This window comes from Toxotes jaculatrix, chromosome 21, assembly GCF_017976425.1.
Source record: "Toxotes jaculatrix isolate fToxJac2 chromosome 21, fToxJac2.pri, whole genome shotgun sequence".
Classification (NCBI taxonomy): Eukaryota; Metazoa; Chordata; class Actinopteri; family Toxotidae; genus Toxotes; species Toxotes jaculatrix.
In genome coordinates, this window is record NC_054414.1 from 17,590,545 (window position 1) to 17,617,244 (window position 26,700).

The 26,700-nt window shown below is 42.0% G+C and overlaps 1 protein-coding gene across 1 annotated transcript; it reads left to right on the forward strand.

Annotated features, from left to right (window-relative positions):
- Nucleotides 1-662: 662 nt before the first annotated feature.
- Nucleotides 663-16,533, forward strand: dusp3a (dual specificity phosphatase 3a). The gene is made up of 3 exons (XM_041066537.1): nucleotides 663-977; nucleotides 6,649-6,881; nucleotides 10,607-16,533. The coding sequence occupies exons 1-3, from the start codon at nucleotides 787-789 to the stop codon at nucleotides 10,834-10,836; spliced, it is 654 nt and encodes a 217-aa protein (XP_040922471.1). The 5' UTR covers nucleotides 663-786; the 3' UTR covers nucleotides 10,837-16,533.
- The last annotated feature ends 10,167 nt before the right edge of the window (nucleotides 16,534-26,700 follow it).

Here is a 26,700-nt window from a genome sequence, read left to right on the forward strand (position 1 = left end):
AGAAAACCATTAGGCTCAGTGGATCTACAAACACAGTCATATAGTGAAACTCCACAAATTACCCACCAACAGCTGATCTACAAAGGAAGGACATACTGACGGTTCCTATTTTGTCATAAAACGCCACCAAAAAGCGTCGTGTGCTTAATATCAGGATCTTACGAGCCGCCCTGGAAGGCACCACGCTGTCCTCCCTTGTTGGCGTGTGTCACCACCGTCCCCCCCCCCTCTTTCCTGCTCCTGTCTCCGGAGTGTCTGACTGCCGGTGGGGCGTGTCTGCTGGAGATAGTGGTGTGGGAAAGGGAGCTGCGTCAAGTGAGCCAATAACAGACAGACTAATCCCGGAAGTTGTACCAATTTGTCTCTAAAATAAAAGCAAATAACTTTCATAAATAACTTTTTTTAACATAATTGAGAAAGAAAGAAATTTCAGCGTATGTGGTGAATGAATAAGTTGTGAAGATAAATTATGTGACACAAAATGACAGACGCTAACAGTGGGTTGTAGAGTCTTAACATTAAAATGTCTACCCCTCGCGTTAAGTAGCTTTTATTGTGAAGGTTGTGACCGGAATCACTTGTTGAAACTAATTTAAACTTGACCCTGATGGTAGAAGCTGTACAGCTCCCGCCTCATCAGACACCTTTTCAGACGGGAAGACAGCGCGCGCGCGACACACGTGCGGAAGTAAAATGCAGGTGATTATCCGGACGCGGCTCACGAGTCTGGCGCTGCCGGTCACCGAACATTAGTTTGTTTGTTTGTTTTTGGTTAGAAGAGGAGCCATGAAGAAACACCTGAGTCCCACAAAACAACAACAGCAGCAGCAGCAGCAACCACCGGCTGATGTCCCGGCTCCAGGCAGCGAGGTTACCGTCCAACAACTCAACGAGCTCCTGTCCAACGGAAGCGGCTTTTACAGCCTCCCCACGCAACATTTCAACGAGGTCTTCCCGAGGATATACATCGGCAACGCGTGAGTCATTTATCGTCTTTTCACGTGCCGTGTACCGTGTCTGTCTGTGTGTGTGCATGTGTGTGTCTGTGACAGGTAGGACAGGTTATGTAGGATGCGCCCTCCACATCCACCGACGCCAGACGCGACAATGACAACAGTGTCGCATGTCGGGCAGCACGCACGCACCGCACGCACGCACAACAGGGCGCGCTTGTTATTTTTGGTGTCTCCACTATGGTCGTGGGCCAAGCGACAGCCTGTTGTTGTCAACAAATAAGCGGTTGTCCTCGAAATACCAGCCGGTAGCAGCAGCCAGAGAGGTGCTTATTGTATAACGCTGTGGCAATGATAATAATAATAATAATAATAATAATAATAATGATAATAACAGTATTAGTCTATGTGGCCCTGTAGTGGATAGAGATAAATACCAAACACGCCCGGATTCAGATGTGAAGGACGATACAAAGACCTTCTTTTTTTTTTTTTTTTTTTTTTTTAAATCAATGCACCCCTCCATCATTAGTATCACTGCCGTGTAATCACGTCCTCATCATGCCGCTCCCCTCTCCCCTCAGCCGAGCTGCAGAGCCAACAACAATCACCACACGTAAAGAGGCTTTGTTTTCATTCACAAACAACGGGCGACCTGGCGGAACAAAGAGCAACTGAATTTTGTGTTCGTCAGTAGGAAGATGCTCCGATGGTGGGCAGAAATGTAGTGAACCTGAACCGAACTTTTATATTTGCATGTTGCAGCGGTTTATTTGTCCCATAACACGAGTAAACAAAAATAGGGCTGCAGACAATGATTATATTTGCCATCAGATAGTCTGTTGTGTATTTTCTCGATTAATTTAATAATTGTTTGGTCTGTAAAATATCAGAAAATAGTGAAAATTGCCCATGACGGTATCTTAGAGCCTTAAATGGATGTTCTTGAATTTGCTTGTTTTGTCTCACCAACAATCCAAAACCCACAACACAAACTGAGGGGCTGGACTTAGGTAATGTTTGGCATTTTGCCAGTTAGCACATCGATTAATCGACTTGATCAAGATATGTACTGATTGGAACAATCACAATTTTCAGTGTTTTCTTGAGTGGAAAAACTTTGGGAACACAGAGATGATAAACCTGTTTTAAGGCAAGTATAATCAGATGTTAACTGTAGCTCAAATAAACAAGACACTGTTTTCTTTGTGTATAATCACGTTACTGGACAAATAAATACCTGCTACGTAATTTGATTCAAGGTCTGTTATCTCTGTCAGGCTGTGAGAGGCACTGAGCACACAAACACACACATACAGGCAGTGGATTAGTATACTGTACATGTATATTAAACATGGCAGAGGCCAAATCATAAATCCATGGTTGTTGGTTGACTGGCTCCTATTGGCTTTGTAATGAACATGCTGACTCTTTAGGAATTTACAGCTGTGTGTTCCAGTAAAGCCAGGTCCCGGTACTTCCTGCACAGATATGCACACATTGTGTATGAGATTTAAAATCCGCCTGTATGACAAAGAGATAAAGTTTCTAGATCAAAAATACAGGACAAACTTTACTTTAGTCACTCAGCATTTGTACGTCAGGTTGTACGTCTTCTGCAGTCTTTCAGGTTTTGCGAGCAGTGCAAAGCAAAAACACTCGAAGCCGCTCAAATATCAGAAATCATTATCAGGTTTCAAGTGTCAAATTTATTGGAACACGAAGCGAAGGACAGTTATGGAAAATATAATTTTCACATATATATTTTGCTGAGTTGTAACGTAACAGAAGCTTTTACAGAGCAGCTCTTAATCTCACTTTTATAAATTTGTGGCGGAGAACTGATCCAGGGATGCCCCTGAGAAACTGTCTCTGTGCAGTCCATCATTTGGCTCCGGTCACTGCCAACAGAGCGGTGGAGGAGGGCGAGCAGGACGAAATACAAGCACATTACTGTACCTCAGAGCTACAACAAAATCAATCTGAATATGCCAATCAGCCCCGGCCAAGTCTCCAAACAAAGTGCTGGCAGCCCTGTGCTTCGCTGAAGCTGATCACACAATGCTGTAGGCTTGAAACAGAAACTCTGATGTGCTCTCTGCTTTATGAATTTATTTGAGGAGGAGGTTTTGATGTCTGATGGAGAAATTATGTTCACTGAATACGAGGAGCAGAGTTTTCAGTAATCACTGAAAGAAGCATTTTGCTTTACACTCTCTTATCAAAGTCCAATCGTTATCTATTTTAATATTTCAGTGTATCGTAGAGTGTCCAGACAAGCTGAGAGGGCAGCGTAAAGTAATCTGATATTACAAATGGCTCGGGCGAACTGGTATTGATTGTTGATTAAAGGCTGCGCCTTGTCCACTGTCTCCACCGCTGGGACCCACTAAGCCTTTCTGCTGACGTATCTTATTCGTTGTATCTTGTTACAACTTAAATTGTGTAGTTGGCTGGCAAAATAAGATCACAACAAATGCACTGATCAACACTATACTACAGCAGTGTCTATACGTACGATGCAGCCCAGAGACTTTTATTACACGACTAAAATTAGAAGATCTGTCCTTGAAAATATTCATTAAATTTATAAAATGTCTTAAAATGGGCCTTCTCTCTTCCTCTATTAGGTTTTTTTTGTTGTTGTTTTTTTAATGGGTGTTAAATCAGTTTGTGATGTTGAAACTGTGAAGGCCACAGATATGATTCACGTCCTCCTCAGTCGGTGAACCCTCACGCTCTGCATTTAATGTGTTTGTCCACTGATTTATTTCGTTTTTTTCTTTAATCTGTCACCTGTCTGTACAAGCTGCCTCCAGACAACTGAAAATACAGAATAGACACATAAAGGGGAGGGGAGGAAAACAAATTAGGGCCAATCCAGAGGAACTAGTTCTAGTGCCACTGCAGTAACTCAGTACAAGCTTTAAAATGTATGTTTATTAGTGGATAATTTAAATAAATCAGACTATGACTAGCGCAGCACTTGTGTTAAAGTAAGTAGTCAGTAAAAAGTTTCTCATCCCTAAATGGATCATGATTGTATTTTCCCAACTCCTTACGCTGTTTTCAGATCAGTGGTAGTCAGCACTCTGAAACCACCGTGCGCAGCTCAGGGACAGACTTAAGGTGTGGTTATTTGCTTTGAGGAACACTTTGGCTCTTTGTGAAACTGGTCTTTAATAATGGATGTTCTGGGACTGCAGATCCCAGGGTGAGGAGGCAGGGACAGGCCAGGTAAATAGGAGGAGAGCCGTTTGCTGTGAACTCGTTTGAACCCAGTGTTCCACTGCTCCGAAACTTCTGCACAGTAACGTGTGTCTGTTCCACACATGGATGCACGGGCTTCAGCGTCTCGTCTTGTTGTTTTGTAAGTGCTCACACTGCACATGTAAACATGTCTTCAATCATTTATGTGCACAAACTTACGCTTCAGTCTAAATATACACAAACCTGTTCTGGACATAGGAAACATATATGAACGTGTTGGACGGCTTTGCTTCAACGTCTGAGTCTCTGTCCTGCAGCTGACACCCAAGCAGATGTGTTGCTTCATCTCTCCTGTTACGACTGTAAAGCAAAATGGTGGTAGTTTTTTTTTTTTTTTCTTTTTTTCATTAGTTCTTGCGGAGGTGGGGTGGGTGGAGGGGCTTTGCAGCCACCACCTCCAGGGAGCTGTCCAGGGTCACCTAGCCTCGCCTCACCAGCCTCATATTGACTGTAAGCAGATATAGCAATAAAAGCAGACAGCGCTGTCAGGGCAGAGTGTTTTACGTGAAGATTTATGATTCTTGGGTCTGAATAAAAGTAAAGCAAATATAGATGAGATACTTTTAGCTTTTATAGAATTTAGAGGAGTCTGCTTTTTGCTCATACCATAATTTTGCCTTTATACAGGTAGCTACAGGTTTCATATAACTCCAGTTTTGTGCATATTTAATAAAAAACGGATCTGTCTTCTATTTTTTTTTTTGTTGCGTCTAATAGTGAAAGTGTTGAGTCCTGACACAGGCTGATAAATCAGAAGTCTTTATCACATACAGCATGTAGAGCAAAAATATGGAGCAGTTTTTTCTTTTTTTAAACATAAATAAATTCTGCTGAGTTAATTGACATAAAACTTTAATATAACATACACAGAAAAGAGGCATTTTATTCAAAATCAATGGGCAGAGGCTTTGGCCAGGTTTGATAGTAACAGTGAACACAGGCGTTCAGCCAAACAGACCAGAGGAGCCAAACCCTGTTTTCCTTTGTAATGGTTTGTTAGCCGTATGGGTGTGTTTGCTCTGGATGGTGCAGGCCTAATATGCGCTATTGTGGTTCTTAAAGACAATGTTTATTAGTGTAGGAGGGAAGCAGCAAGAGATTTATTGTTTCCTGGAGGCTGAGAAGATGAAGATGGAGGTGAAGCTGCTGGACTGAGAATAGAGAGATAAAGATAAAGGTCTTTAGATGTTTCTCTCTGTCCGTTTTTTCTGTTCTCTGTTTCTTTGAAATCTGTCTCTTTCACTCTCATTGTTTCTCCTGCTCACACTGTTCCCCACTTCCCCTTCTCTCCTCCCTCTGCTTCCCTTCCCCTTGTTACCTGTCTCGTACATCCTACCTGAGTAGACTGTTGTTACTCTGTTCAGCTCATCGAGCTGTTCTCTGAACACACCTCTTAGAAATAGGACATGTAAACTCAACTCTATGACTCTTCCTCTCTTAAATTCTGGGGTTCGGGGTTCTGTGAAGGCCAGTCCAGTTTTACCACACCAAATTAGGAAAGCCATTTCTTTATGGAGCTGGTGATGTGCACAGGGGCCATTGTCACATTGAAACAGGAAATGGTTTTCACCAAACTGTGGCTACAAACTTTTAAGCGCTTTAATGTCAAAGAAATTGTCTCTCATTGACATTTATCCAGTAAAACAGCCAGATGCTCTCTGGTTGCTCTGTTTTATCAGTTTGAAAGGCGTTGCACTCTCATGGTCCACCTACATGGGTGTTTAAACTTATTTTGCCTCATTAGAGACTGTGTGTGTGTGTGTGTGGGTGTATACAGACTGCGTTTGGTTTTCTGCTCCCTCATGCAACTGTTAAAGCAGGACAACAAACACCTTTATCGCCTTTAAGGCCTTTTTTCACCACAGAAGACACTTTGACATATGACAGGTGTTTATAATAAAATGAAGGAGCTTAGCTTTGCTCAGCTTCAACCTGAGCAGATCAACCAGACCTGTGTGAGCGTGCATAACATGTAAGATGTCACCACTGGGAACTTTACACAGACACTGTTCACGTTTATCAAAACGGTTCGATTAGTCTGTAGCTGTAGCTCTTGTGACTTCAGATAATTACTGATGAGACTTCACAGTTTGAAATACAGTTCTAGGCAACAATATGCTTTTACACCACCCAGCAGATTTATAGTATTTGGCTCTGTGTCAGTAGATGCTGTGATACCTTCAGCACAGTGTTCACTGAAATGAATGCAGAGCTGTCGTGAAAGGTGCAGCCTATGTTCTCAAAATATCACTTTCAGATAAATTGTGCTGACATGCTGCGTTCCTGACAACACAGTGTGTGTCAGGTGTTATGATTATGTGCTGTTATTTGTTGTCGATGTCTTGTTTTTCTGCTCTAAACTCATCATTTTCTGTTGTGAGGGAACAAAAAAGCTTGACCATGATCCTTAATCTCGCCCGCACAGGTTTGTGGCACAGAATGCAATGCGTCTGCAGAAGCTCGGAGTGACGCACGTCCTAAACGTGGCGGAGGGCACCTCCTTCATGCATGTCAACACCAGTGCGGAGTTCTACGCCGGCACGGGCATCACGTACCACGGCATCCAGGCCAATGACACCGAGCAGTTCAACCTCAGTGCCTTCTTCGAGGAGGGAGCTGATTTTATCGACAAGGCCCTAGCACACAATAATGGAAAAGGTGAGTGAAATAACGCTAGGTTATTATAGATAGCATGCTAGTTTGGTGGACAAATTCCTTACACTTTTGCTCTGGTGTTTTGAGCTTTGAAAAGGCTAAAAAAAGAGACACCAGTGTCCAAAATCTTTGATCAAAATCTTTGCTGCTCTTTCTACTCTGTCTAAAGCTCGACAGGCCTGATGTTTCTCCTGATGTGATGCGGTCAGTTAAGTTCATGTGATCTTGACTCCTCTGTGAATTGCACTAGAAAAAGTGTAGTTTTTAGGCGATAACGAAGGAAACGGTGCTGCTTCTGCACCAGCTTCTTTCTTACAGTATGATGGGTAAAAGTAGTATACTCATGATGGTGCTGCAGGAATAATGTCAGTATCAACGCGTCAGAAATGACTGTCGACATGACAGGTTATCGGATATTGGCTGACAATTTAATATCACTTGTTATCGCTGCATCCAAATTCACCTAAACCCACAGAGAGCTGTGAATTTATGTCTCAACTGAACCCCTCAAAGGCTGAGGAGATCAAAGGGGAAGACGGTGTCTGTCTCACTTCAGTAGCTCCCACTTGAAAGTAATTTGTTCCCACTAGTTGAGACATGAAAACAGGCTCCTCTTGTTGCTCGTCGAACAAAGAATACAAGACTTAAGGCGTCTTTTAATGATTCAATCTCAATACGCTTCAAAGATGTGGATCTTAAACTGAGGACAGGAGATGACTGTGACAGCCCTGAGCATCTCCGGCTAAATCTGACACACTCCTGAGCCTTGCTCCATATTCCGTTATCGGATCATGTCCCTGGACGTCAGAGTGTTTCATGCATATCACACCTGTAGCACCAAGATGCTACACCTCCTGTGCTATGACACTTTTGTATCGGTTAATAAAACAAGGAGTCCAATGAAATCAGAAATCACCAGGGAAGCAAGTCTTAAATTAGCCGTTTAATATCTCTAAATATTTTATGGCTAATTATTCAGATTGTGGAAACACTCAGTCCCAGGAGACTTCAGCCCTCTCCCAAAGCTGCATCTAAATTTAGTCCATTTGTCACTGCATGTGAGGGATGTGTTTAATTAGTGTGCTGAACCCTGTATTTTATGCCATGGATTTACTGTCAGCTTTGACACAGAAAAGCATCTTAATTCTCAGGCAGTTTGGCAAAAGGTGCAGCAGCACTGTGGTAAATCAGCAGTGACGAGCGACTGTAACAAGGGAGTGTAGGAGAGAGCAGCAGAGGGGGGAGGACGAGGGACACAGGAGGAGCAGGAACAGGAGAAAGTGTCTCACCCCTGCCTGCTGCCTGGTATTGCTGTAGTTTGACATTGTGCTATGTGCAACATTATCTTTGACATTTTCTGACCCCGCCAGCTGTGAGCTCTGAAAAGGTCACTGATCCGGGATTTTAATGAGGGACTGCATCGGTGCATTGTTCCTATGGGTCTGCTATAATGGCGACGTGAGGCTACGGTATGTAAGTGGTCATGTTTATGAAGAACCGGCAAAATGATCAGCACATTAAATCTGCCCTGATAAAATGCAAATTTGTCAGAGTTGATCAACCTTATTATCAGCAACTTTATTTGAAGTCATATATGTCAGATGTTATGTTCCATGTCATGTGATTCTTGTTTAACAAATGAAATGGGTATATTTAATAGGTATCACAGGAAACTGGGTCAGCTGTAGGTGTGTTTTTGTTGATTTGTTTGTGTGAATTAAGCGAACAGAAGGGTTCAGTGTGCTGTCAAACCCTCCCCCTGGCTGCATAATGCTTCTTTCCATACCACGTTTTTCTTTTCTTCTTCTTCTCCATTTTTTAATTTATTTATTTAGATATTAGATATGTGATTGTAAAACCAGAGACCGACTGGAAACACGGGACGAGAAGACCGATATAACGTGCAACAGTCCTTGCCAAGAAACAAATTAGTGTTGCTGTGATTTCGTGGTTTGCATCTTAGCCTCTAAGCCTGCGTCTCTGGGGGGATAATGGTGAACACTTTCCGTCAGTCCTTCCTCAAAGGCAGTGGTGCTGTGCTGCCCTCGGTTGTACACACAATGAAGAAAGAAAGCTCGAGAGAGAAGTTCAGATCCTGCATGCTACGTATACACACACACTGGGTGCATAAGGCACGAGAAGGAGTGAGTAGCTGAGCAGGTTAATGCAGAGAGCAATGAAAAAATAAAAAAGAAGAGATGAGAGGAAGAGGAGAAAGAAAGGAAAATCTGACAAACAGTGGGCGATGGAGTGAGAAAGCGAGTGGAGTGATGAGCCGTAGATCCTGTGTGTCTAACAAGAGGATACAGTAGAATCAACATTGATCTGTGGCAGGCAGGGTGATTAGGTACTGAGGAGATCATCTCATCGGCAGAGCGCTGTGCTGGGTGGAGTAAAGAGGACGGGAGGATAGAGGGAGGTTGTACGACAGAGGAGAGGAGAGAGATGTTGGGGATAATACGAGGAGAGGGACACAGGGTGGTGTTGGGTTTCAAATAAAGTGCAGAATCTGCAGATCTGACCTGAGCCCGGCACATCAGCTGCTCTGTGAAGGTTGCCAAGTTAAATCCCTCTCGTGGGGTTTTGGCTAGTCTGTAATGAAACTTAAAGTGAGATGGAGACACATCTTAGAAGGGAACGCACAAACAAGACACACACAGGGCTGAAAATACAAACGTAGCCCAGAGAACACACGTGTACTATGAGCACACGCAGAACACACACTCTTTTCTGGATGCAGCATGAGGGATCCCTGTAGCATGTGGATGCAGTGAAGATGATTGACTTTGCCGAGTCTGCAGCAGAGGTCAGGTCTTGTATTTGCATCTCCTGGCACAGAAGATGCTTTGCTAGGCAAGTTTGGTCACAGCATATGTTCCCCCGACCGCTCTTACTCTCTTTTGTTTTCTTTTCCCAATTTGTTTCTTCTTTCTTTCCTCATTTTTCTTCCTCCGCTCTGTTTATGTCCTTCTGCCGCAGTAAAAGAAAAAGATTTCCGCACCATGAAGTAGAAATCTTGTATGTTTTTTCATATCACCTTTGATTTGTAACATCCTCCTTTAAGGACACAGTGAAATAAAACACATATGTGCCAAGTGCTAATCATGATACCACGTGTTAATTGTTCAGTAAATTCACTGTCAACTTGTGTTAGAGTGGCATTTGCTAAAAACCACAGTGCTCAGCTGTTTTAGTGAATTATTTAACTTAATTTCAAAATAAAACTACAGATTTGAGAGCTGTTTTTAAAGATTTAAGTCTTCAGTAGGAATGAATGGCCACAGACGGGGTCGAGAAATCAGACAGAGCTGGACTAACATGTTGGTTTTGGTATTTTTGTGAGATTTGTTGACAGTGAGATGCACAGTAGATACTTCTCCTTTAATCTGACTTATAAGACGACTCAGCATTTCTCTGTGGCATATGTTCTTTTTGTGATTCTGTAAATCCAACCTTGCACCATACAGACTCACTGGTCACACGTGGCGTGGTTGTTGGTGCCAGACTGAGTCTGAGTATTTCAGAAAACTGCTGATCTACTGGGATTTTCCCGCACAACTGTCTCTAGGGTTTACAGAGAGTGGTCCGATCGTGAAGCAGATGTGCTACAGCAGCAGAAGACCACACTGGGCGCCAACTCCTGTCTGCTAAGACCAGGAAACGTCCAAGGTGTACCTAATAAAGTGGCTCTCATTTCATTGTTGTATATCTGTATCCGTTTCCTATAGGGAAGGTGTACGTACACTGCAGAGAAGGCTACAGCCGCTCCCCTACCATGGTTATTGCTTACCTCATGCTGCGCCATAGAATGGACGCCCGGCTGGCGGTGGCCACCGTGAGGCATAAGAGAGAGATTGGTCCTAACGACGGCTTCCTTCGCCAACTGTGCCAACTAAACGAGAAGCTGGCGAAGGAGGGCAAGCTGAACGGGGAGGTGGGAAAACTAAAGACCAAATGATACTAATAGACCCTCTGCCCCGTCTCCTCCCATCATGCCTTTCACAGGCCTCAGCTGCTCTCGGAGACTGACCCCACCCAGACTAAACCAGCACCCATCTGACACACCAGGGGTATTCTGAAACACAAACATACACGCATTGATCTGTGTAGATAATTATCCGTCATGCGTACACACAACCTCACACACATGTACATGCAGTTTTCTTTCCAATCTTTAGTCCACGTCTCTCTGCTGCTCTGTAAGGGGACATCTGTCTGTCCTCTGCCGGCTCCTACAAAGAGTGTGATCTCAAATACTTAACACAAACAAACCCCTCACTCCCCCTTTTTTTTTTTTTTACCTCTACACCACAAAGATGTGCAGACGTCTCACTGCTAGTACCTGAAAGCTCTAAATTGAGCCGAGCTACTTAAAGCATTCCTTCAGTTCCCACAAGTTAAGAAGGTGAAATCTTCACCCATATTTTTAAAATTTCCTTAAATAGTTATATAAGATTATAGCACAATCATTCCATAGTTTTCCACTGCCGGGAATGTCAGTGATGTCTCCGCCAGCAGGAGTGCTCTATAAGTTCCAAATAAACTCCTAAATATTGAAAGTCGGTTGCCTCACATGATGCAACCTGCAGACAAAATAAGTCAGACGTGTTACGTAGAAAGTGACTGAATGGAGGAAAATTCCAAACATTCCAGGAAAACTGAAAAAAAAAAAGCCCCTCAGAGTTTTCTTTTGCCCACTCGATCCTTTAGATCCTCAAATCTCTCTCTTCTTCCTGCAGGGGCAGATATTTAAATGCACAAACACAAAAATTCACACTCAGTTGCAGCGAAATGCAAAGTGTAGCTCTGTGTAGCATCTCAGTTAATTGACTCTCTGGCCTCTAGTTTGACAGCGGTAGCTCAAACGGTTGTCGGCATCAGTGAAGCCGGGACAGACGGCCGCAAAGGTCGAGCTAATCAAAAATAATGAGCTGCGTAGGTTTTTTCATGTAGCTGCGATATTTAGCCACCGATATGACGAATGTTCATTAGAGCAATCAGCCTCCACATAGGAAAGATTGCATTTATTTAAGTATGTAATCCTGGTACAGTAAACAATGGAGTGCATGACAAAATATCAGTAACCTGTAGCCGTTATTTGACTAGTATTCACCCAGGAAGCAAAAAACTAAATTAACACTAGATAAATAAACGTCTACTGTGCCAGTTTACTGCCTTCAAACTAGAGGCCTTTAGTTTAAAACTGTCAAATGCAGACGGATGCCACCCACCTTCACCAGAACGTTCCAGTCATCACGCCCAGAGAGTTGTCCACTGCCAATTCCCTGACACAGCCATTCGGCCAGTATCCAATCCCACTGTTTCATCAACACAGTTTGTCAGAGGTCCATACACAACATATCACGTGTCTCACCCCTAAGTGTGTGTGTGTCATACAGTAATTTATTATGCCTGACTTTATGCACACACAGGGTCGAAGCCTTTTTTTTTTTTTTTGTATGTATTAAAGCATTGCAATATATGTCAATACCCCATCAGATATATAGAATGTAATCACATCTAAATATGACTATTCAGGCTGTAGGTGTCACATATAGGCAACGGTAGTTCAAAAGTACATTTCGAAAGACTCTGTATTTAATACTGAGCATAATCCTGTAAACCAGACCTAGTGCCAGGAGGGACAGTGATGCAGTGTTTTCCTCGAGAGAGAGCAAAAGAGCTGTTGTAGAGACGCGTTGTGAGAAAGTGTGAGAGGGAAAGTCAGAGCTCACCTCACTTTGCACACTGCACTCGGGAAAGAGCGTCTGTAGTCCAGCCACCGTGTCCCACACATTAGATTACACATTTCTCCTGAATAAACGGCCCGGGGGCATCATTGTCTCACCAGAGAGGAAAAATGGAAACTAGGTTGTCTCACCTCATTAATGGCACTATTTATTCCTCCTTTGATATATCTGTATACATATGAATATATACATGTATACTGTATATACATATTTACGTGTTGACATATATGAATGTATGAGCAATGTGTCTATAACGTGTAGGTATCGTCAGTATGTCTTAAGTCCTAATATATCACGTTATATTTGTAAATGACATCACAGCGTAGCTACTCCATTTTTTCTGTTTCACAGTTAATTACATGTACATTGATATTCATATATGATGTGCATGTAAAATGTCCTGTGTAGTTGTGATATTTTATATCACAATAGTGCAAAACTTGCTGAAGATAGCTGGGGTTTTTTTGCAAGCTTAGATGGGATACTGAGGCATGAAATCATCATAGTGTTTGCCAGTGTTTTGTACAGTTTTACGTTGCCATGGTAATCCTGATTTATTCATAATACACAGCAAGATGCAGGTGGCAGCATAAGATGCATATGGATTATCCTGCATATGACCTTTCTGCGTAGGATACACTCATGCTATCATCTCTTCATACGGTGCTTCAAAGCAGTTAGAGCTCTTCCTTCATTCCTTTCCCTCTTGACAGGAGTTGGCTTTCTCCGGTGATTGTCCCGCTACACTTTCCATGTCAATGCAGTGTTTTTAGCTGCAAAACACTCTTCATTGTAACTCGCTTAAAAAAAAAAAAAAAACCAAATATTCACATTTAGCAGGCTGTAGACTCTCCACCAGGAGGAGCTGCTCCATTGACCCGTTAATACAGGTCAACAGGATTTTTTTTTTGGCAAAAATGCCCAAAAAAGGATTGCTGCCACCTTTTTCAGTGTGCAGATTTATTGTTTTTCCCGTCAGACACATTAAATCAAACGTCCTTTAGTTTTGGATGTTTAGTCTGGCAAATTATGAAGCTCATTTTCACTATTTTCTGATGTTTATCGACCAAACAAGTCATCAGATCTGACTGATAATGAAAATTGCAGCTCTACAAACCAGACAAATGTGTATATAACCTGCGTGAAGATTTAGAGAAGAGTCTGCGGGAAAAAGACTATAAATTTGCAGAAATACAGCCAGAATATTTTTAGGCCGTGTGTTTATACAGCGATCAGATCATATAAAATCCAAACCTTTAAGTAACGTCTCAAAACATGCATTGAAATGTCCAGTGTTGCTGTAGGAAAAGCCAGAGGAGGGAACATTATCACAGGGAGTTGGAGTTCAGGGCAAACTTTTCTCAGCGAGAACATGAGCGCCGTCGTGATGTTTCTCGCGGGAGATGTCACACGGCTGCTGTGTTTCTGGCCCCCCTCCCGGTGATCGCCTGGTTCACGGACAGGTTGTTCCCGTTCACTCTGACCCCTGTCATTTTGTCATCTCATCCACTTGGAAATGTTTCAGATCTGTGAAGCTACAGACCCGTGATTTCACACATCTTGCCGCCTCTTGTGGGATTCATAAAATGTCACAAGAGGCGATAAATCAGGTGCAGTGCTTCAAATTTGAGAACATTTTCAAGTAGAACTTCTTGCATGTGTCACACTGTGTTTTCCCTCCACCTCTTCATGAACCCCAAACCACACAGCGATGAAGTTGGCCCTATTAAACAGGCTATATATCCCAGAATATACTGTACTCTGCAGACAGAGAACCACTTACCTCTGTACACTCACACAACTACATTACACACCAAGATTGTGCCAAGTGACCGACCGTATTGTGCAGAAACCATTTATACATGTTTATGATTGGCCTTGCTGTCATATAAATGGACTGGGGTTTAACTCATCTGAGTGTTAGCATCTGCTCTCCAATACTGCCCTCCTTCTGAATACTCAAAAAGCAACAACTATCTCTACACAGAACTTCTCGTTTAGTTTTACATGTTATATATCTTTAAATTTGGGAATTAGCTGGGGTTAAAATTCTTCACATCGGTCCAGGATGAGGGTATGTACTTTATAGCATCGACTGCCTGCACCAACCTGCTTATTGATTAAATCATTGACAGTTTTGGCTTCTGAGACGGGGCCTGACAGACACTCTGTGGTAGCCAGATTAGCCGTGGTAGAAGTTTTCTGTCAAATGACAAAATTATGAAACTGTGGTTGAACAAAAGTCTGCGTGACAAGAAAAAGAAAGTTTCTATGACGGCTACTCTGCTGGCTGAACACTCTCTCTTTTATGCATTGAGTAACAGATAAACACTGCCACCTGCTGTTCAACAAATCTAGTGGTTTGCACAAGTTTCTTTTTTAAATTGCTAATAACATGGTGATTATAACTCATGGCATTATGAATAGTTATAATACAACCTCATGTTTTCTGCCACTGAAATGCCAGTTGTTGTTTCTTTTCTTCTTCAATGTGAAATGTAAAGCAATCCACTTTGTTTTGTTTAACAAGGTACCAGCATCATTTTGTGGGTTATACTCCAGGTACAGAACATTATGTATTATCGAGAATGTCAAATGTGAAATGCCATTGATGTATATTGTTATATATACTGAGTATGTAACACGCACTAAGGCATTTGTGAATTGCTGCATTTTACTGTCATAACAGGCCTATTACAGTATACAGATAGGACGTTGTTTGATATTGAAATTAGTGGGTTGAAATTACAGATGGAACTTTTTTTCCTAATTTCTTTTCTCCTCAAAGTTTAGTTCATTTTTATTTAGATTTGTCCTGTTACAAGGACATAAGTTGATTAAAGGTTTAATTATTTTGCTCTGCTAATAGAGGAAAGGCTAATTTTTGCACGGTTGGAAACTGAAATATCCACGAAAGTGTGATTGTGACCTACTTCTCCAGCAAACTATGTCATTATCCATGTTGTTTTAGGACGAGTCACCTGTAATGGTAGTCAGACCTGGGCCAGACTTTTTAATAATTGTAATTCATTCGTAGTGCTTGTTTGAAACCGTACGAGTTACCAGACTGGAGCGGAGGGTTGTTAAATCATTCAGATGGAGCCAGGTAGGTGTGTTTTTTATTACAGAAAAGTACATTAAATTGACTTGCAAATAACTTCCTGTGATTTTTGGTCAAATTTGCAGTCCCATGTGACGTAACTCAGCCATCTGCTCTGAAGTAGGCAAAAACCTGAGACTCTCAAAACCCTGTGTAACTGACAACTGATGTCTTACATCATGGAAACCCATCTGGCTGAACTTATCTGAATTACCCATGATCCAACAAACTCCATCCATCTGGTACTCCTGAGAGCGTTCAAACAAACACCGGAAATCACTTACAAATTCTGTTTGGCCCAGGTAAGGTGCTGACTCCAGAGCTGTCATCCTCTTCTCGCTCCCATTCTGATAAACGGCTTAAAACAGGAGTTTTAGCACAAATGAGCCCACTGCCCTACTCCTCCTGGAGTCCAGTACACAGTCGACGTCTTGTCTTGTCACGTGGTTTCATTTCTGTTCTTGTACAGATGTCGCAGAGGACATTGCTGTGACGTAGGATTGGCTGTTTATGGGTAGATCCATATATAGTTGATATATTTGTCACCGCCACTGACATCTCAATGAACACATCCCGACCGTAAAGACACAGCACCCCACCCGAAGCCTTACAGTAAAGATTGATTCTTTCGATATGTTTTTGAGTTCGTGTATCTCACTTCACGCAGTAGGAAGGGACGGCTCCCTTACAGAATGAGACATTGTTGAAGTGCACTTGATTTTAAATTGCAATGTTATTTTTCTTACCTTGGAGAAGTCCCTTCTTTCTTATGTTTAAGAAATAAATGGCTGAGGTATTAACATCTTATCATGAGTGGCTTATTATTCTGACAAGTAGAAAACAGACTGAGGAGCTGGAGATCGTGTCGATCCATCAGTTTTGATGAGATGTTACAGTACTGGGCATCAAACAAATACAGTACAGTATTTGTGTTCCTGTAGCTGCTGCACAGCTTCACCACTAGATGGAGGCAAACCCTTGTTCAAACTCTCCGTCTGATACACAGCAACGAGGACAAATGACAAAAATAGAGCACCAGAGAGTGAAGGAGAGAAAGAAAGTCAGAGGGGAAATGACGTGAAGAGTGGGAATGAGATGACAGAGAGAGTGAGAGGAAGTTTTCCAAGTCCAAGTCTCCAAGTGTTGATGCAAATGCTATTTTATGTTTCACAAGACCGGACCAGCACACCTGGGATGGACCAGTCACACAGCCTGACGTCCAGCAGGGTTACTGAGAAGGCCCGAACCAATTGGCATTAGTCCCTCTACCTTCTGCACTGGCCTTTTTTTCTCCACGGTCCCTTGCACAGCAATTATTGCCGACCAGCTGTGTGGTCCCTCAGGGGCCCCCAGTAAACCAGGGACCTCCTCCCTACTCTGAACTGAATTCAAACTGTCCCCACAAGTTGAGAATGTCAGTCGATGCACTAAGAGAGAGGCCATTTCACCAGAGCTGAGGCTGAGATCAGGTGGACATTTTTTAATCAAAATGAAACAATCCCTGCTTTAAAGCCCAGACCTGTTAGCCTACGTCCATAACTCTTTGTCCACGGTGTCTGATGGAGAAATATGCCAGGTACGGCATCCACCAGGGAGAACCGAGGGTCAGGAAGTAGCTCGAGTAAAGTGGAGGGATTATGTGTTGCAGCAGGTTATAGGTCCCTCTCTGCCTCTCATTTGAAGGAGTCCAGGATGCTTGTTTCTGAAATCTCATCAATAACAGCGCAGGGCTCTGTGTGATGAAGTGCCATTTATTTCAGCTATGCGCAGCGTGGAAATGTTTATAGCTGAAGCCGGAATCAACGCAGACGAGTTCCTGTGTTCACTAACGGCACAGTCACATGTACTGGTGACACTTTAGTTAGTGACTCAGGAAGGATACGTTCGAACGCTTCTACTTTTCAAATAGAAGTGAGTTAAAGTGTCTTGCTATAGCTGAAAACTTTTTTAATTTTTTTTTAAGATGAAAGTGTGTGCTGAATCATTGTCTTGTTCATACTCATATGGTCTCAGAGTCACTCATCATGTTTGAATAAAATGGCTGGAAGCTTTTCTTTGATACTTGTTTATAGAGGGAAATGATTCATTGGTGAGAAACATGATTTCCAATCAGTTGCAGATATTTCTGCCTTGATGAACCTGAGTTTTTCTCCCATAATCTCACTAAATAATGTTATCAGTCGTTTTGAAAATTTTATTGTGTGTTGACTCATTTATCCTCTTTCTGTCAGGCTTTATGAAGCCCACTGAATTCATTTTCAAACTCCCAAAGTCCCTTGCATTTTTCTTTCCTTCCCACCATATGTGTGGGCTCATCAAACTTCTTTAAATATGATTAGAGTCCTGAAATACGCTTGCCTGTAATTCTCCACTGTTTTTTTCCCCCCTCATGTGGGTGATTCAGCTTTCAACTTTGTCCTTGCTTTTAATGGCTTTATCAAATAGAAAGCACATGATGCTGTCTTTAAATCATCACCCTAATATACTGCACTCACATTCAGAGGGTGGAGAGGATGGAACTGCAGGAGGGTGAAGAGGGAGAGATGCACATCTGCGGCGCAGCACTAATTATTAGGAAATACTGAGAACAAGAGGGGAAGGGAGAAAGAGAGAATGGGTTTTGGAGCTGAGCGATCCTCAGATCCTCGTCCAAGTGCCTGTGCCCGTGGTGGTGTTGCTTGTTTCATCTCCGTCTCCCAAGAGCTGTTTTACCGCACTTGCTGTGCTCTATGTGGATCCTGCAGTGTCCAGTGTTTATGCACCAAATCCACACCCAGATATGACGATGAAGCTGCCAAGTCAGGCTGAACAAAGGACACTTAACAAGTCCTTTTTAAAAAAAACAGTGACAGGAATCAGCATTTCTCTCTTTCTGAGCACTGTGGACCTGCTTGGTTTGTGGTGAAAAGCAAGTAGAGACATATATATTTAGTAATAATGACGCTTTATAGGAATCACTTGATTCCTGTGGGAGGAACAATGTCCCAAAAACATCCACAAACAGAAACACTGTCACAGAGAGCTGTTGGTTGTGGCTGTAAAGCGACATTTAATAGCTGTGGAAAGTATCCGGGTGACATTGTTGAAGCACAGGCCTCGATTTCAGCTTTGAAACAGATTTTGCAGCCACACTTAATTGCAAAGGACTGTACATTATCAACCCATTGTGACACCAGAGGTACAGTATTTGAGTGCATAAGCACAGCGCTCTGCCTCAATAATGGAATTAAGTTTCCTGTGAACCACTGCATTAAAATATCTGTTTCTTTTAAGCATGCAGATTCAAAAGGCTGTTGTTCCCTTTCTGTTGTGCCTGTCCTGTTTCAGGAATTGTATTTGAGTGATATGTTTTGTTTAATCCGCTCCAGATGGGCTGTACCACTCAATTAGCATCACCTGCTCAAAGTTAACTGCCTCGTACTCATAACACAGTCACTAACCAAGCTTTATACTGTAGCAGTTCATTAATAGGAGCGTTGGTGTTTTTTTTCTGTGAGACAGTGATGGCTTAGGTTTTGAATAAGCTCATCTGAGTCACTGTGAATGTTTTTTCCAGAAAAGCGTGTGTGTGTGTGTGTGTGTGTGTGTGCAGCTTTTTAGTTTTCAGAGGAAGTGAAGTTGCATCCTGTTCATGAGAAAACATAAAGGTGTCACAAACACATGACTTCATTTTTTTTTTTTTAAATAAATGTGCACAACTGCACGATGCACATTACACATTCTTACATCACATTCAGCATTAGCACACTGTGACAGCGCTCTTGTGTGTGGACAGGGATCCACCCTTCCTCATGAAGCAATCAGTCTCCTCAAAGCAAGGCCAATGAATGGTTTGTCGGAGTATCCTTTCAGCTGTACCACGGCTGTAATCATATCTTCAATGCATGCAGCCATTCCGATCACAAATAACCCATGTGTGGTCATACTTTGTGAAGAGATGCAGGAAGGCAACATTTCTGCACGAAACAAAGGCTGGACTTTCTCAGGAAGCTGCTCGCTGGGTGGGCTTGGCACTGACATCAAGCTGCAGCACCTTTACATGACGAGCTGAGGCGCAACCTCCTTTAATACCTCTGCTTATAATTAGCCTTTTATTGCATTAAGTACAAGAGCGGAGGATTATTCACACATGCTTGTTATCTTGTTTTATTAATCTCGTTTAAAAAAAAAAAAAAAAGTAAACTTGCAAGCGATTCTCCAAAACCTGAAAATTACTGTGTCTGAGCACAGAGAGCTGGGCTGAGTTCTCGCCAGCACAGGCAGCTGAGCCTGTTTGTACTTTCATGCTTAATTAGCACACCTTGCAGAAAAAAATGTGCAGCCCTCGCACTGAAGCAGCACCAGATTTTTCATTCACCACCTACATGTATCACAGCGCGCTTCCACTGATATTTTCATAAGCTGAGCTTTGGTGACACCTTTGTTTTTTTTTCAGCTTGCAAAAACCCTTGTCAGTCGCTGTTTGGTACACCTGCTATAAATGTGTATTAAAACTAGCAAACAGTACATTACAGCACACATGAACGAAGACTTTGGGTCTGTTGTTAAAATGAACTAAATCAGACTTTTATCACGTACAATCGAAAGCACTTTTAAAGGAATAGTGTGACATTTTGGGAAACTATTTCACTTTGTGTGTGAGAGTTACAGGAGACGATTGATACCACTCTTCTATCTGGGCATTAAATATAGAGCTTGGAGGCTGTTAGCTTAGCCAAGCAGAAAGACTGAAAGCAGATGGAAACAGGTTCCCTGGCTCTCAGAGTTTAAAAATGCGCCTCCCAACACTTTTAAACTAACTTGTTTCTTAAATCTGTAACATAAAAACAACAGTCGTTTGACTCTGAGCAAGAAAGTGAACCGTTGTATTTCCCCAAACTGTTCTTGTAAAACAGCAGTCGTGAAATTTGGCAGGCTACGAGCTCCTTTGGTTAACTGACACATGATGACACTAAATACACACACACATGTACACAGGCACAGACCATAGTGAGTCTCTTTGTCTAAACACAATAGACATACATATATAGCACCTTACAAATGGCAACTTGACAACTTGTGGTACATAATAAAGTGTACGCAGGGCGTATTTGTGCTTCTGGCTGAGTCTGTAAATTCTTTATTTAACCTCTGACAGCTTCTTTACCTTCAGCCGCTGTAGTCACTGAGAAAAAAGCCTTTAATGACCCTCCTGGATTTAGCCACAGTGTTAATTACCCTCTTTGATTCCATGTCTACTATACAGGTTATACTTAGATATTTTATGGCACCGCTGTTGAATAATATATAGCGTAGATTGAAGGGAAGGTGCAGCATGTGTACAGGAAGACGAGAGGTTGTGAGTGAGAGCCTGACTCAGCAAGAATGTTGCTGCGAAAAGCTTGAGGCGTCATGAGAGAGATGTTAACGGTACAGGCTTGTAAACCAGCAGCTAATGTTTCGCGTTTGTGTGCATGCTGTGTGTCATAAATGTGACTTACCTAATTCATTCTGCAAAGAGGACATTTTCTCCTTGTGTACAAACACAAAGCAGCTGTATGCAGTTACATGGTTAAAGGGGTTTAGGGCAAAATGTCAGAGTGCATACTGTAGTGTTTAAAAGTTAAGGAATTAATCAGAATTTTTTGGGGAGGAAACACACTTCTTTGCTTTCTGGCTTGAGATAAGACAATTGAGGCCTTTCACATGTCTGAACGCTAAATATGCAGCTACAGGTGTGTGTTTTTAAACTTCACACACTAAGCTAAGCTAAAATCCTCCTGGCACTGGCTCCATTATTAGTTTGGTTGGTTTGGTTGTATTATCTTGTATATTATATATATTTATATAAGGCTTAGATATGCAATAATGTCTTTGCTGCTTGGTCAGAAAATGACAGGGACTGTTAGTAGAGACAAAAACAAGCCTGGGCTGTTTAAGGGTCAAGCACAGTCATGACACTGGCAGAGAAGCTCGGACAAAACCAGCAGACACACTGGGCTATTGTGTTCATGTGCGTTAGAGAGGGAGACTCACAAACACAGAGAGAGTTGCTCTACTTTGTGTAGTGAATAATTTGTTGGTTAATTTCTCCCACTGCTAAGAATAGCACCTGCAGCCGTCTGGCAGGCAGCGTGCTGGTGGTGAGCGGTGTGCTCAGAGGCTCGGGGTGGTTAGCAAACAGCTTACTATGGTCTCTGAGGTCTGGCCAGACTGGTTCCCACAGTTCCTACTCCCTGGCTGCGCGGCTGTTTCAATGGGCGTAGTTTCTATTTTGATGATTCTCTGAAAAGCCCAAAGACAAACAATGGAAATGGCTGGAGTCTGATTTATAACAGCCAGTGTTAAATCTCCTGTTTTCCCGTGTAGAAACCACATAAAAGATCAGAGTGGAAGAAGAATCCCACTTTGGACTTTAAGGCTTATCATGTCTCAACCAGCGCTGGCTGGGAGCAGTCAGTCACCTCCCAGTGACCTTCTGCTCTACTGGAGAAACCCATGGTGGCTGCTAGCAGACAAACAGAATGTACCTACAGTTAGGAGGCAAGAAGAGGAAAACAAATTACTGGCAACGTCCTGAGCTATAACCCATTTTATAATCGCCGGTGTCATTCCTTATTCTCTTTCTGCAAGCTCTGCGTGAAATGTTGTTCAGTTAAACACTGATAAATTATTTTCATTATTCGACAATGCACAGAAATTGTTCGGAAAGAACTGTGTGCATATGAACGGCTGATAAATCAATTGTCTGAGCTGCTGGGAAGTGTGGAGAGAAGTAGCTCTGCTGCTCTCCACAGTGGGATATACAGAGTGATGCAGAGCAGAGCCACCGCTCTGTCAATAATGAAACACTTTCAAATACGTCCAGGGTCAGCGCACAGCCATTGATCAACGTTACAGTCCTCTTTGTAGTCGCTGCCGATTTTTAGATTCTTTACACATGTACAAATCATGAGTGCAGCGAAAATGTTAGCACAGGAACGCATTTGTTTCTGATCATTTTAGTCCAGCAACATTTTCACTTTAGCATTTAGCATTAAAACATTTACAGTAAAAGACTAGCACAAGGTTTGGAGAAAAAAAAAAAATCTATCCAGATGTGCGGTCACGTAAAAAACGTGGATATGATACAATCTGAGTTTTAAATGCACAAACACTTGGATACGTGCATAATAATCTGCATGTTCGGACCACAGAGAACACAGATTTTCCAGAATGCCCTTTGTAACTCAGTCTGTGCTCTTTAACTTAGATGTGTCCGGTTAGAAGTGACATGTTCTTGTACTTTTGAAACCCAGTTTGTGAGCAGGAGGTGGTGCAATTTGTTCTTAGATATACAACGTGTGACAGCTTTTCAAACTGAATAACACTCAGGAATCTTTCAAACCACTGAAACATCAGGATGTTTATTGCTGATTCGCATTTGAAGAACACACACCAACAAATTTTCAAAACATGTCTGTGTTTAACAACATGTTTTGCAGAATCGCCTCGTCCTTAAGTTCATAACAAATTTATGAAAGATCCTCTGAAGAAAGCTTAAGCAGCGCCACAGTGCTTTTTCTAATCAAGTTCTCAAATGTCAAATGATGTATTAACACAAAAACAAGCTTGACAAGCACTGTCTAAAAAGTCTGAAGATAAACAAGGTTGTGGGAATGGAAATGTGACCACACATTTAATGCCACCTTTCAAAACTTGACAGTTTTCCATATTTTGTGCTATGGACACATTTCGGTTGCTACCACAAAAGCACTGGAATTCAATACCAAGCCTTACTCGGCCCTAAAGGTATGAATAAATATTTTCTTTTTCAACTGAGCAGCTAAAACACATTATAGTTTACTCAATATGACACGTCACAATGTGAACATGGGGAATTTGACTTTTTAATTCATGGCAGGGTCACAGTTCACTTTATGAAATGTGTCACTGTTTGCTTCAGAAAAAAAATGTAACCTCTACATGTTCACTTAAATTCATTAAGATCTGACATTAAAATCTTTCTCTGGGTTGATGTGTGAAGCCAGAAAGCAGAGACTTGAACTTACTTTGCATAACTGCAGACGACACATTACGAATAATTACCCTCTCGAACTAGGAGTTAAACCTTGCAGTGGTTCAGACACACAACGCTGTAACAAAATCTCTATATTCACTTTCATTGGCCTGTAATTGTGCAGGAAAAAAGGGGAAATTTGTTTCTAACCTGTGTGATCAAGTAGTTAAACTTGTGCCGTGAATCATGCTACCAAACACTGGGCACGAGCAGCTGCAATGGTTTGTTTATGGACTGAAAACAGTTTTTCTCCATTTCCATAAAAATTAGGCTCTGCCATCCTCTGCAGTGCTGGAGGCGTTCTTGCAATCTGGTGAGCATCTGATTGTTATTTGGGCCTCATTGTGCTGTTATCATGACAAAAAACACTGCGCTGGGGCCCAAGGGCTCTATAAAGAAACCCAGAGAGGTCTAAATTGAGACTGTGACTGACATCCGTCGCGATGTCGGCGAGAAGGCTGTAATCAGAGCTGGCTTTGTGTAGACAGTGGGCCCATCCATCGTTCACTAAAAAAATTCTGGCACAACCTCAGAGCTGGAAGGTTACACACAATAGGAGGACATAGCTGTCTATTCTAGTTACTTTAAAACCTCTTGGCTTATGAAATGAGAATCATGCTCAACATCCGAAATGTTACAACAGCCCTATCAATACGTATGATCATGAACAGTTCTTTCCAAAATGGGGCATAAGCATGTCATTACGGAAAAGCTGGACAAGTATTTCCTGGACACACATGATGACCTCAAACATGGCTTCATTACCTGTTAATTCTTAAAACTTAAAATGGTTAAAGCTGCACTGATCAGTGTTTTTACAGCAACAATGGCTCATTCCAAACCATCCATCACATCGCTTGTCAAGTTCCTCGGTTTTTGCGTATGTTGAGCGTTCGCCAAGACCCTGGGACCGATCACTCGTTAACACTGTTAACGTCTCACCAAAGGCTTTCATGCGTCAGCGTCATTCCTGTTTATCCTTGTTGCCAACATCATAAAATACGGCAGAAGAAGAATTAGTGAACAGCCAGTTCTCAGCTTGAGTTCTCGGCACAGGAGAGCTAAAACCGAGCTTTCGTCTTTATCTCTGAGACTTTCTCCAGTCCTCCAGGCTTTACCTGAAACAACTGTCGTTTTGCAATATTTAAACATTCCCTTTTCCAAAATATTACCGAAATTAACACAACACAAAATTACTGTGTGTAAAAAGTTATAGCTCATAGTGACAAACCCACAGAAAATGCACACCCAATTTTCCAGTCCCGCTATAAAGCATTTTGGCTTGTTTTAGCTAATTGTTTTGGGTTTCCGGCCACAAACTCCACTCTCATCAACCTCAACTCCAGCAGCAGCTGTTTGCAGTGAACAAAACGCTGATAAATCCCCAGTATACTACCTGCAGAGCATGAAACAGACAGACAGACTGTAGTCACTGTATTAGCAACTAGCTGCTAAACATAGTAGAGCTTTTAGCAGCTAAAGAAGCAGAACAGAGCTAAAAGCTTTGTTTTTAATCCAGGGAAGGGTTTCTAGTGTTGCCGATCCCACTGAAAGTCAACACCCCACGCAGTCTCTAGCTTCCTGTTTAGTAAATCTGTGGCTAGGTTCAGGCAATTTTCTCTTTGTGAAACATTTTCAAATATTATCTTATACCTGACATCATCACAGATTTGGCTCCAGGAAACAGCTATAGAATAAATTAATTTATAGATTAATCAACAATCCTTTTTTTTTTTTTTTTTTTTTACATGCAGGCAAATTTACACAAGAAAATTCTGTTAAATGTACTTTGACCTGTGTCATTATTGTGGTAGAACTTCAAAAAAGTCATTTAAATTGACACTCGAAATGCCTCCAAGTGAATGTCGATAATGAGACTGTCAGATAGTATGAATGTTCTGTTGTTACTGATTCTTTAGGAGAAAATAATAATCTTGATAAAACAAAGTTATATAAGCCTCATCTTACAATATCATTATTTTAATTTAGTGTTATCCCTGGTTGTGTCCACCATTTTGAATTGTGATGGATGACCAGTTGGCCACATGTACAAACCCTGATTTAAGGCTTGTATAAATCTGGATGGAGCGTGAGGCCTACGTGTATGATTATGGAAGCATCTCTGTGCCCCAAATGAATGGGTACAACATGTGTCAAAGCAGTGATATTGACCAAGATAATCCCCCTCGTATCTCTGGCTTTATTTTCTCATCCTTCGAGCTGCTCTTCTGACTTTCCTCTGCACGCCCGTGCTCACCAAAAGAACTGCGCATTTAAAAAGACCACTTTGATGCTAATGAACCTAATCCCATCATTTCCCTTCAGAAGACTTGTTTATTCTCCCTCAAGAGGGCAGTGTTTGAATGAAAGAGCCTCCATCTGTCAGCACTCATCAGATCACTGGGATATGAGGGATGCCAAAAAACTTGGAGGAGAGTGTACATGAAGTCCTCAGTCTTTTTTATTTTATTTAAACCAGATACAAGGATGTAGATTATTGGATTCTCATGTAAAACATTAGATAAATTCAAATCATGTACACAGCATGTGGTGCTGTGGTGCATCTTGTTGTAGGAGGAAGGAGTTGATAGAGGTCAGTGGAGTTCTCAAAACTGCAAGAAAATAATAAGACCCTGCTGGTGTCTCTAGAAGTGAACAATTCATTAGTTTGAATGTCTCTATTGAGAGGCACAATAATGGGTAATTAATGTGAGATATTAAAGATTAACGTGTGTACAGCCTTGTATCAGACAGGCAGGGTAAAACCTCTGCGGAGGAGTGTGAGGAGCGTGTTGCAGCAGTGGAGCGGCTTCGTTTTCTCTGCTTTCGCCTCCAGACACAGTCCAAGACAAACCACCTCAAAAACGCCTAAATGCTTTTCAGACACGTAATGCTGCGGAAATCGTTAAGAGTGGGAGAAGATGCATTTGTGCG

Excerpts from the sequence above, each read along its gene's own strand:
- dusp3a (XM_041066537.1), top strand. The coding sequence starts at position 787 with ATGAAGAAACACCTGAGTCCCACAAAACAACAACAGCAGCAGCAGCAG. Across the intron at positions 978-6,648 it reads AGGATATACATCGGCAACGC|GTTTGTGGCACAGAATGCAA; the intron begins GTGAGTCATTTA and ends TCGCCCGCACAG. Across the intron at positions 6,882-10,606 it reads AGCACACAATAATGGAAAAG|GGAAGGTGTACGTACACTGC; the intron begins GTGAGTGAAATA and ends CGTTTCCTATAG.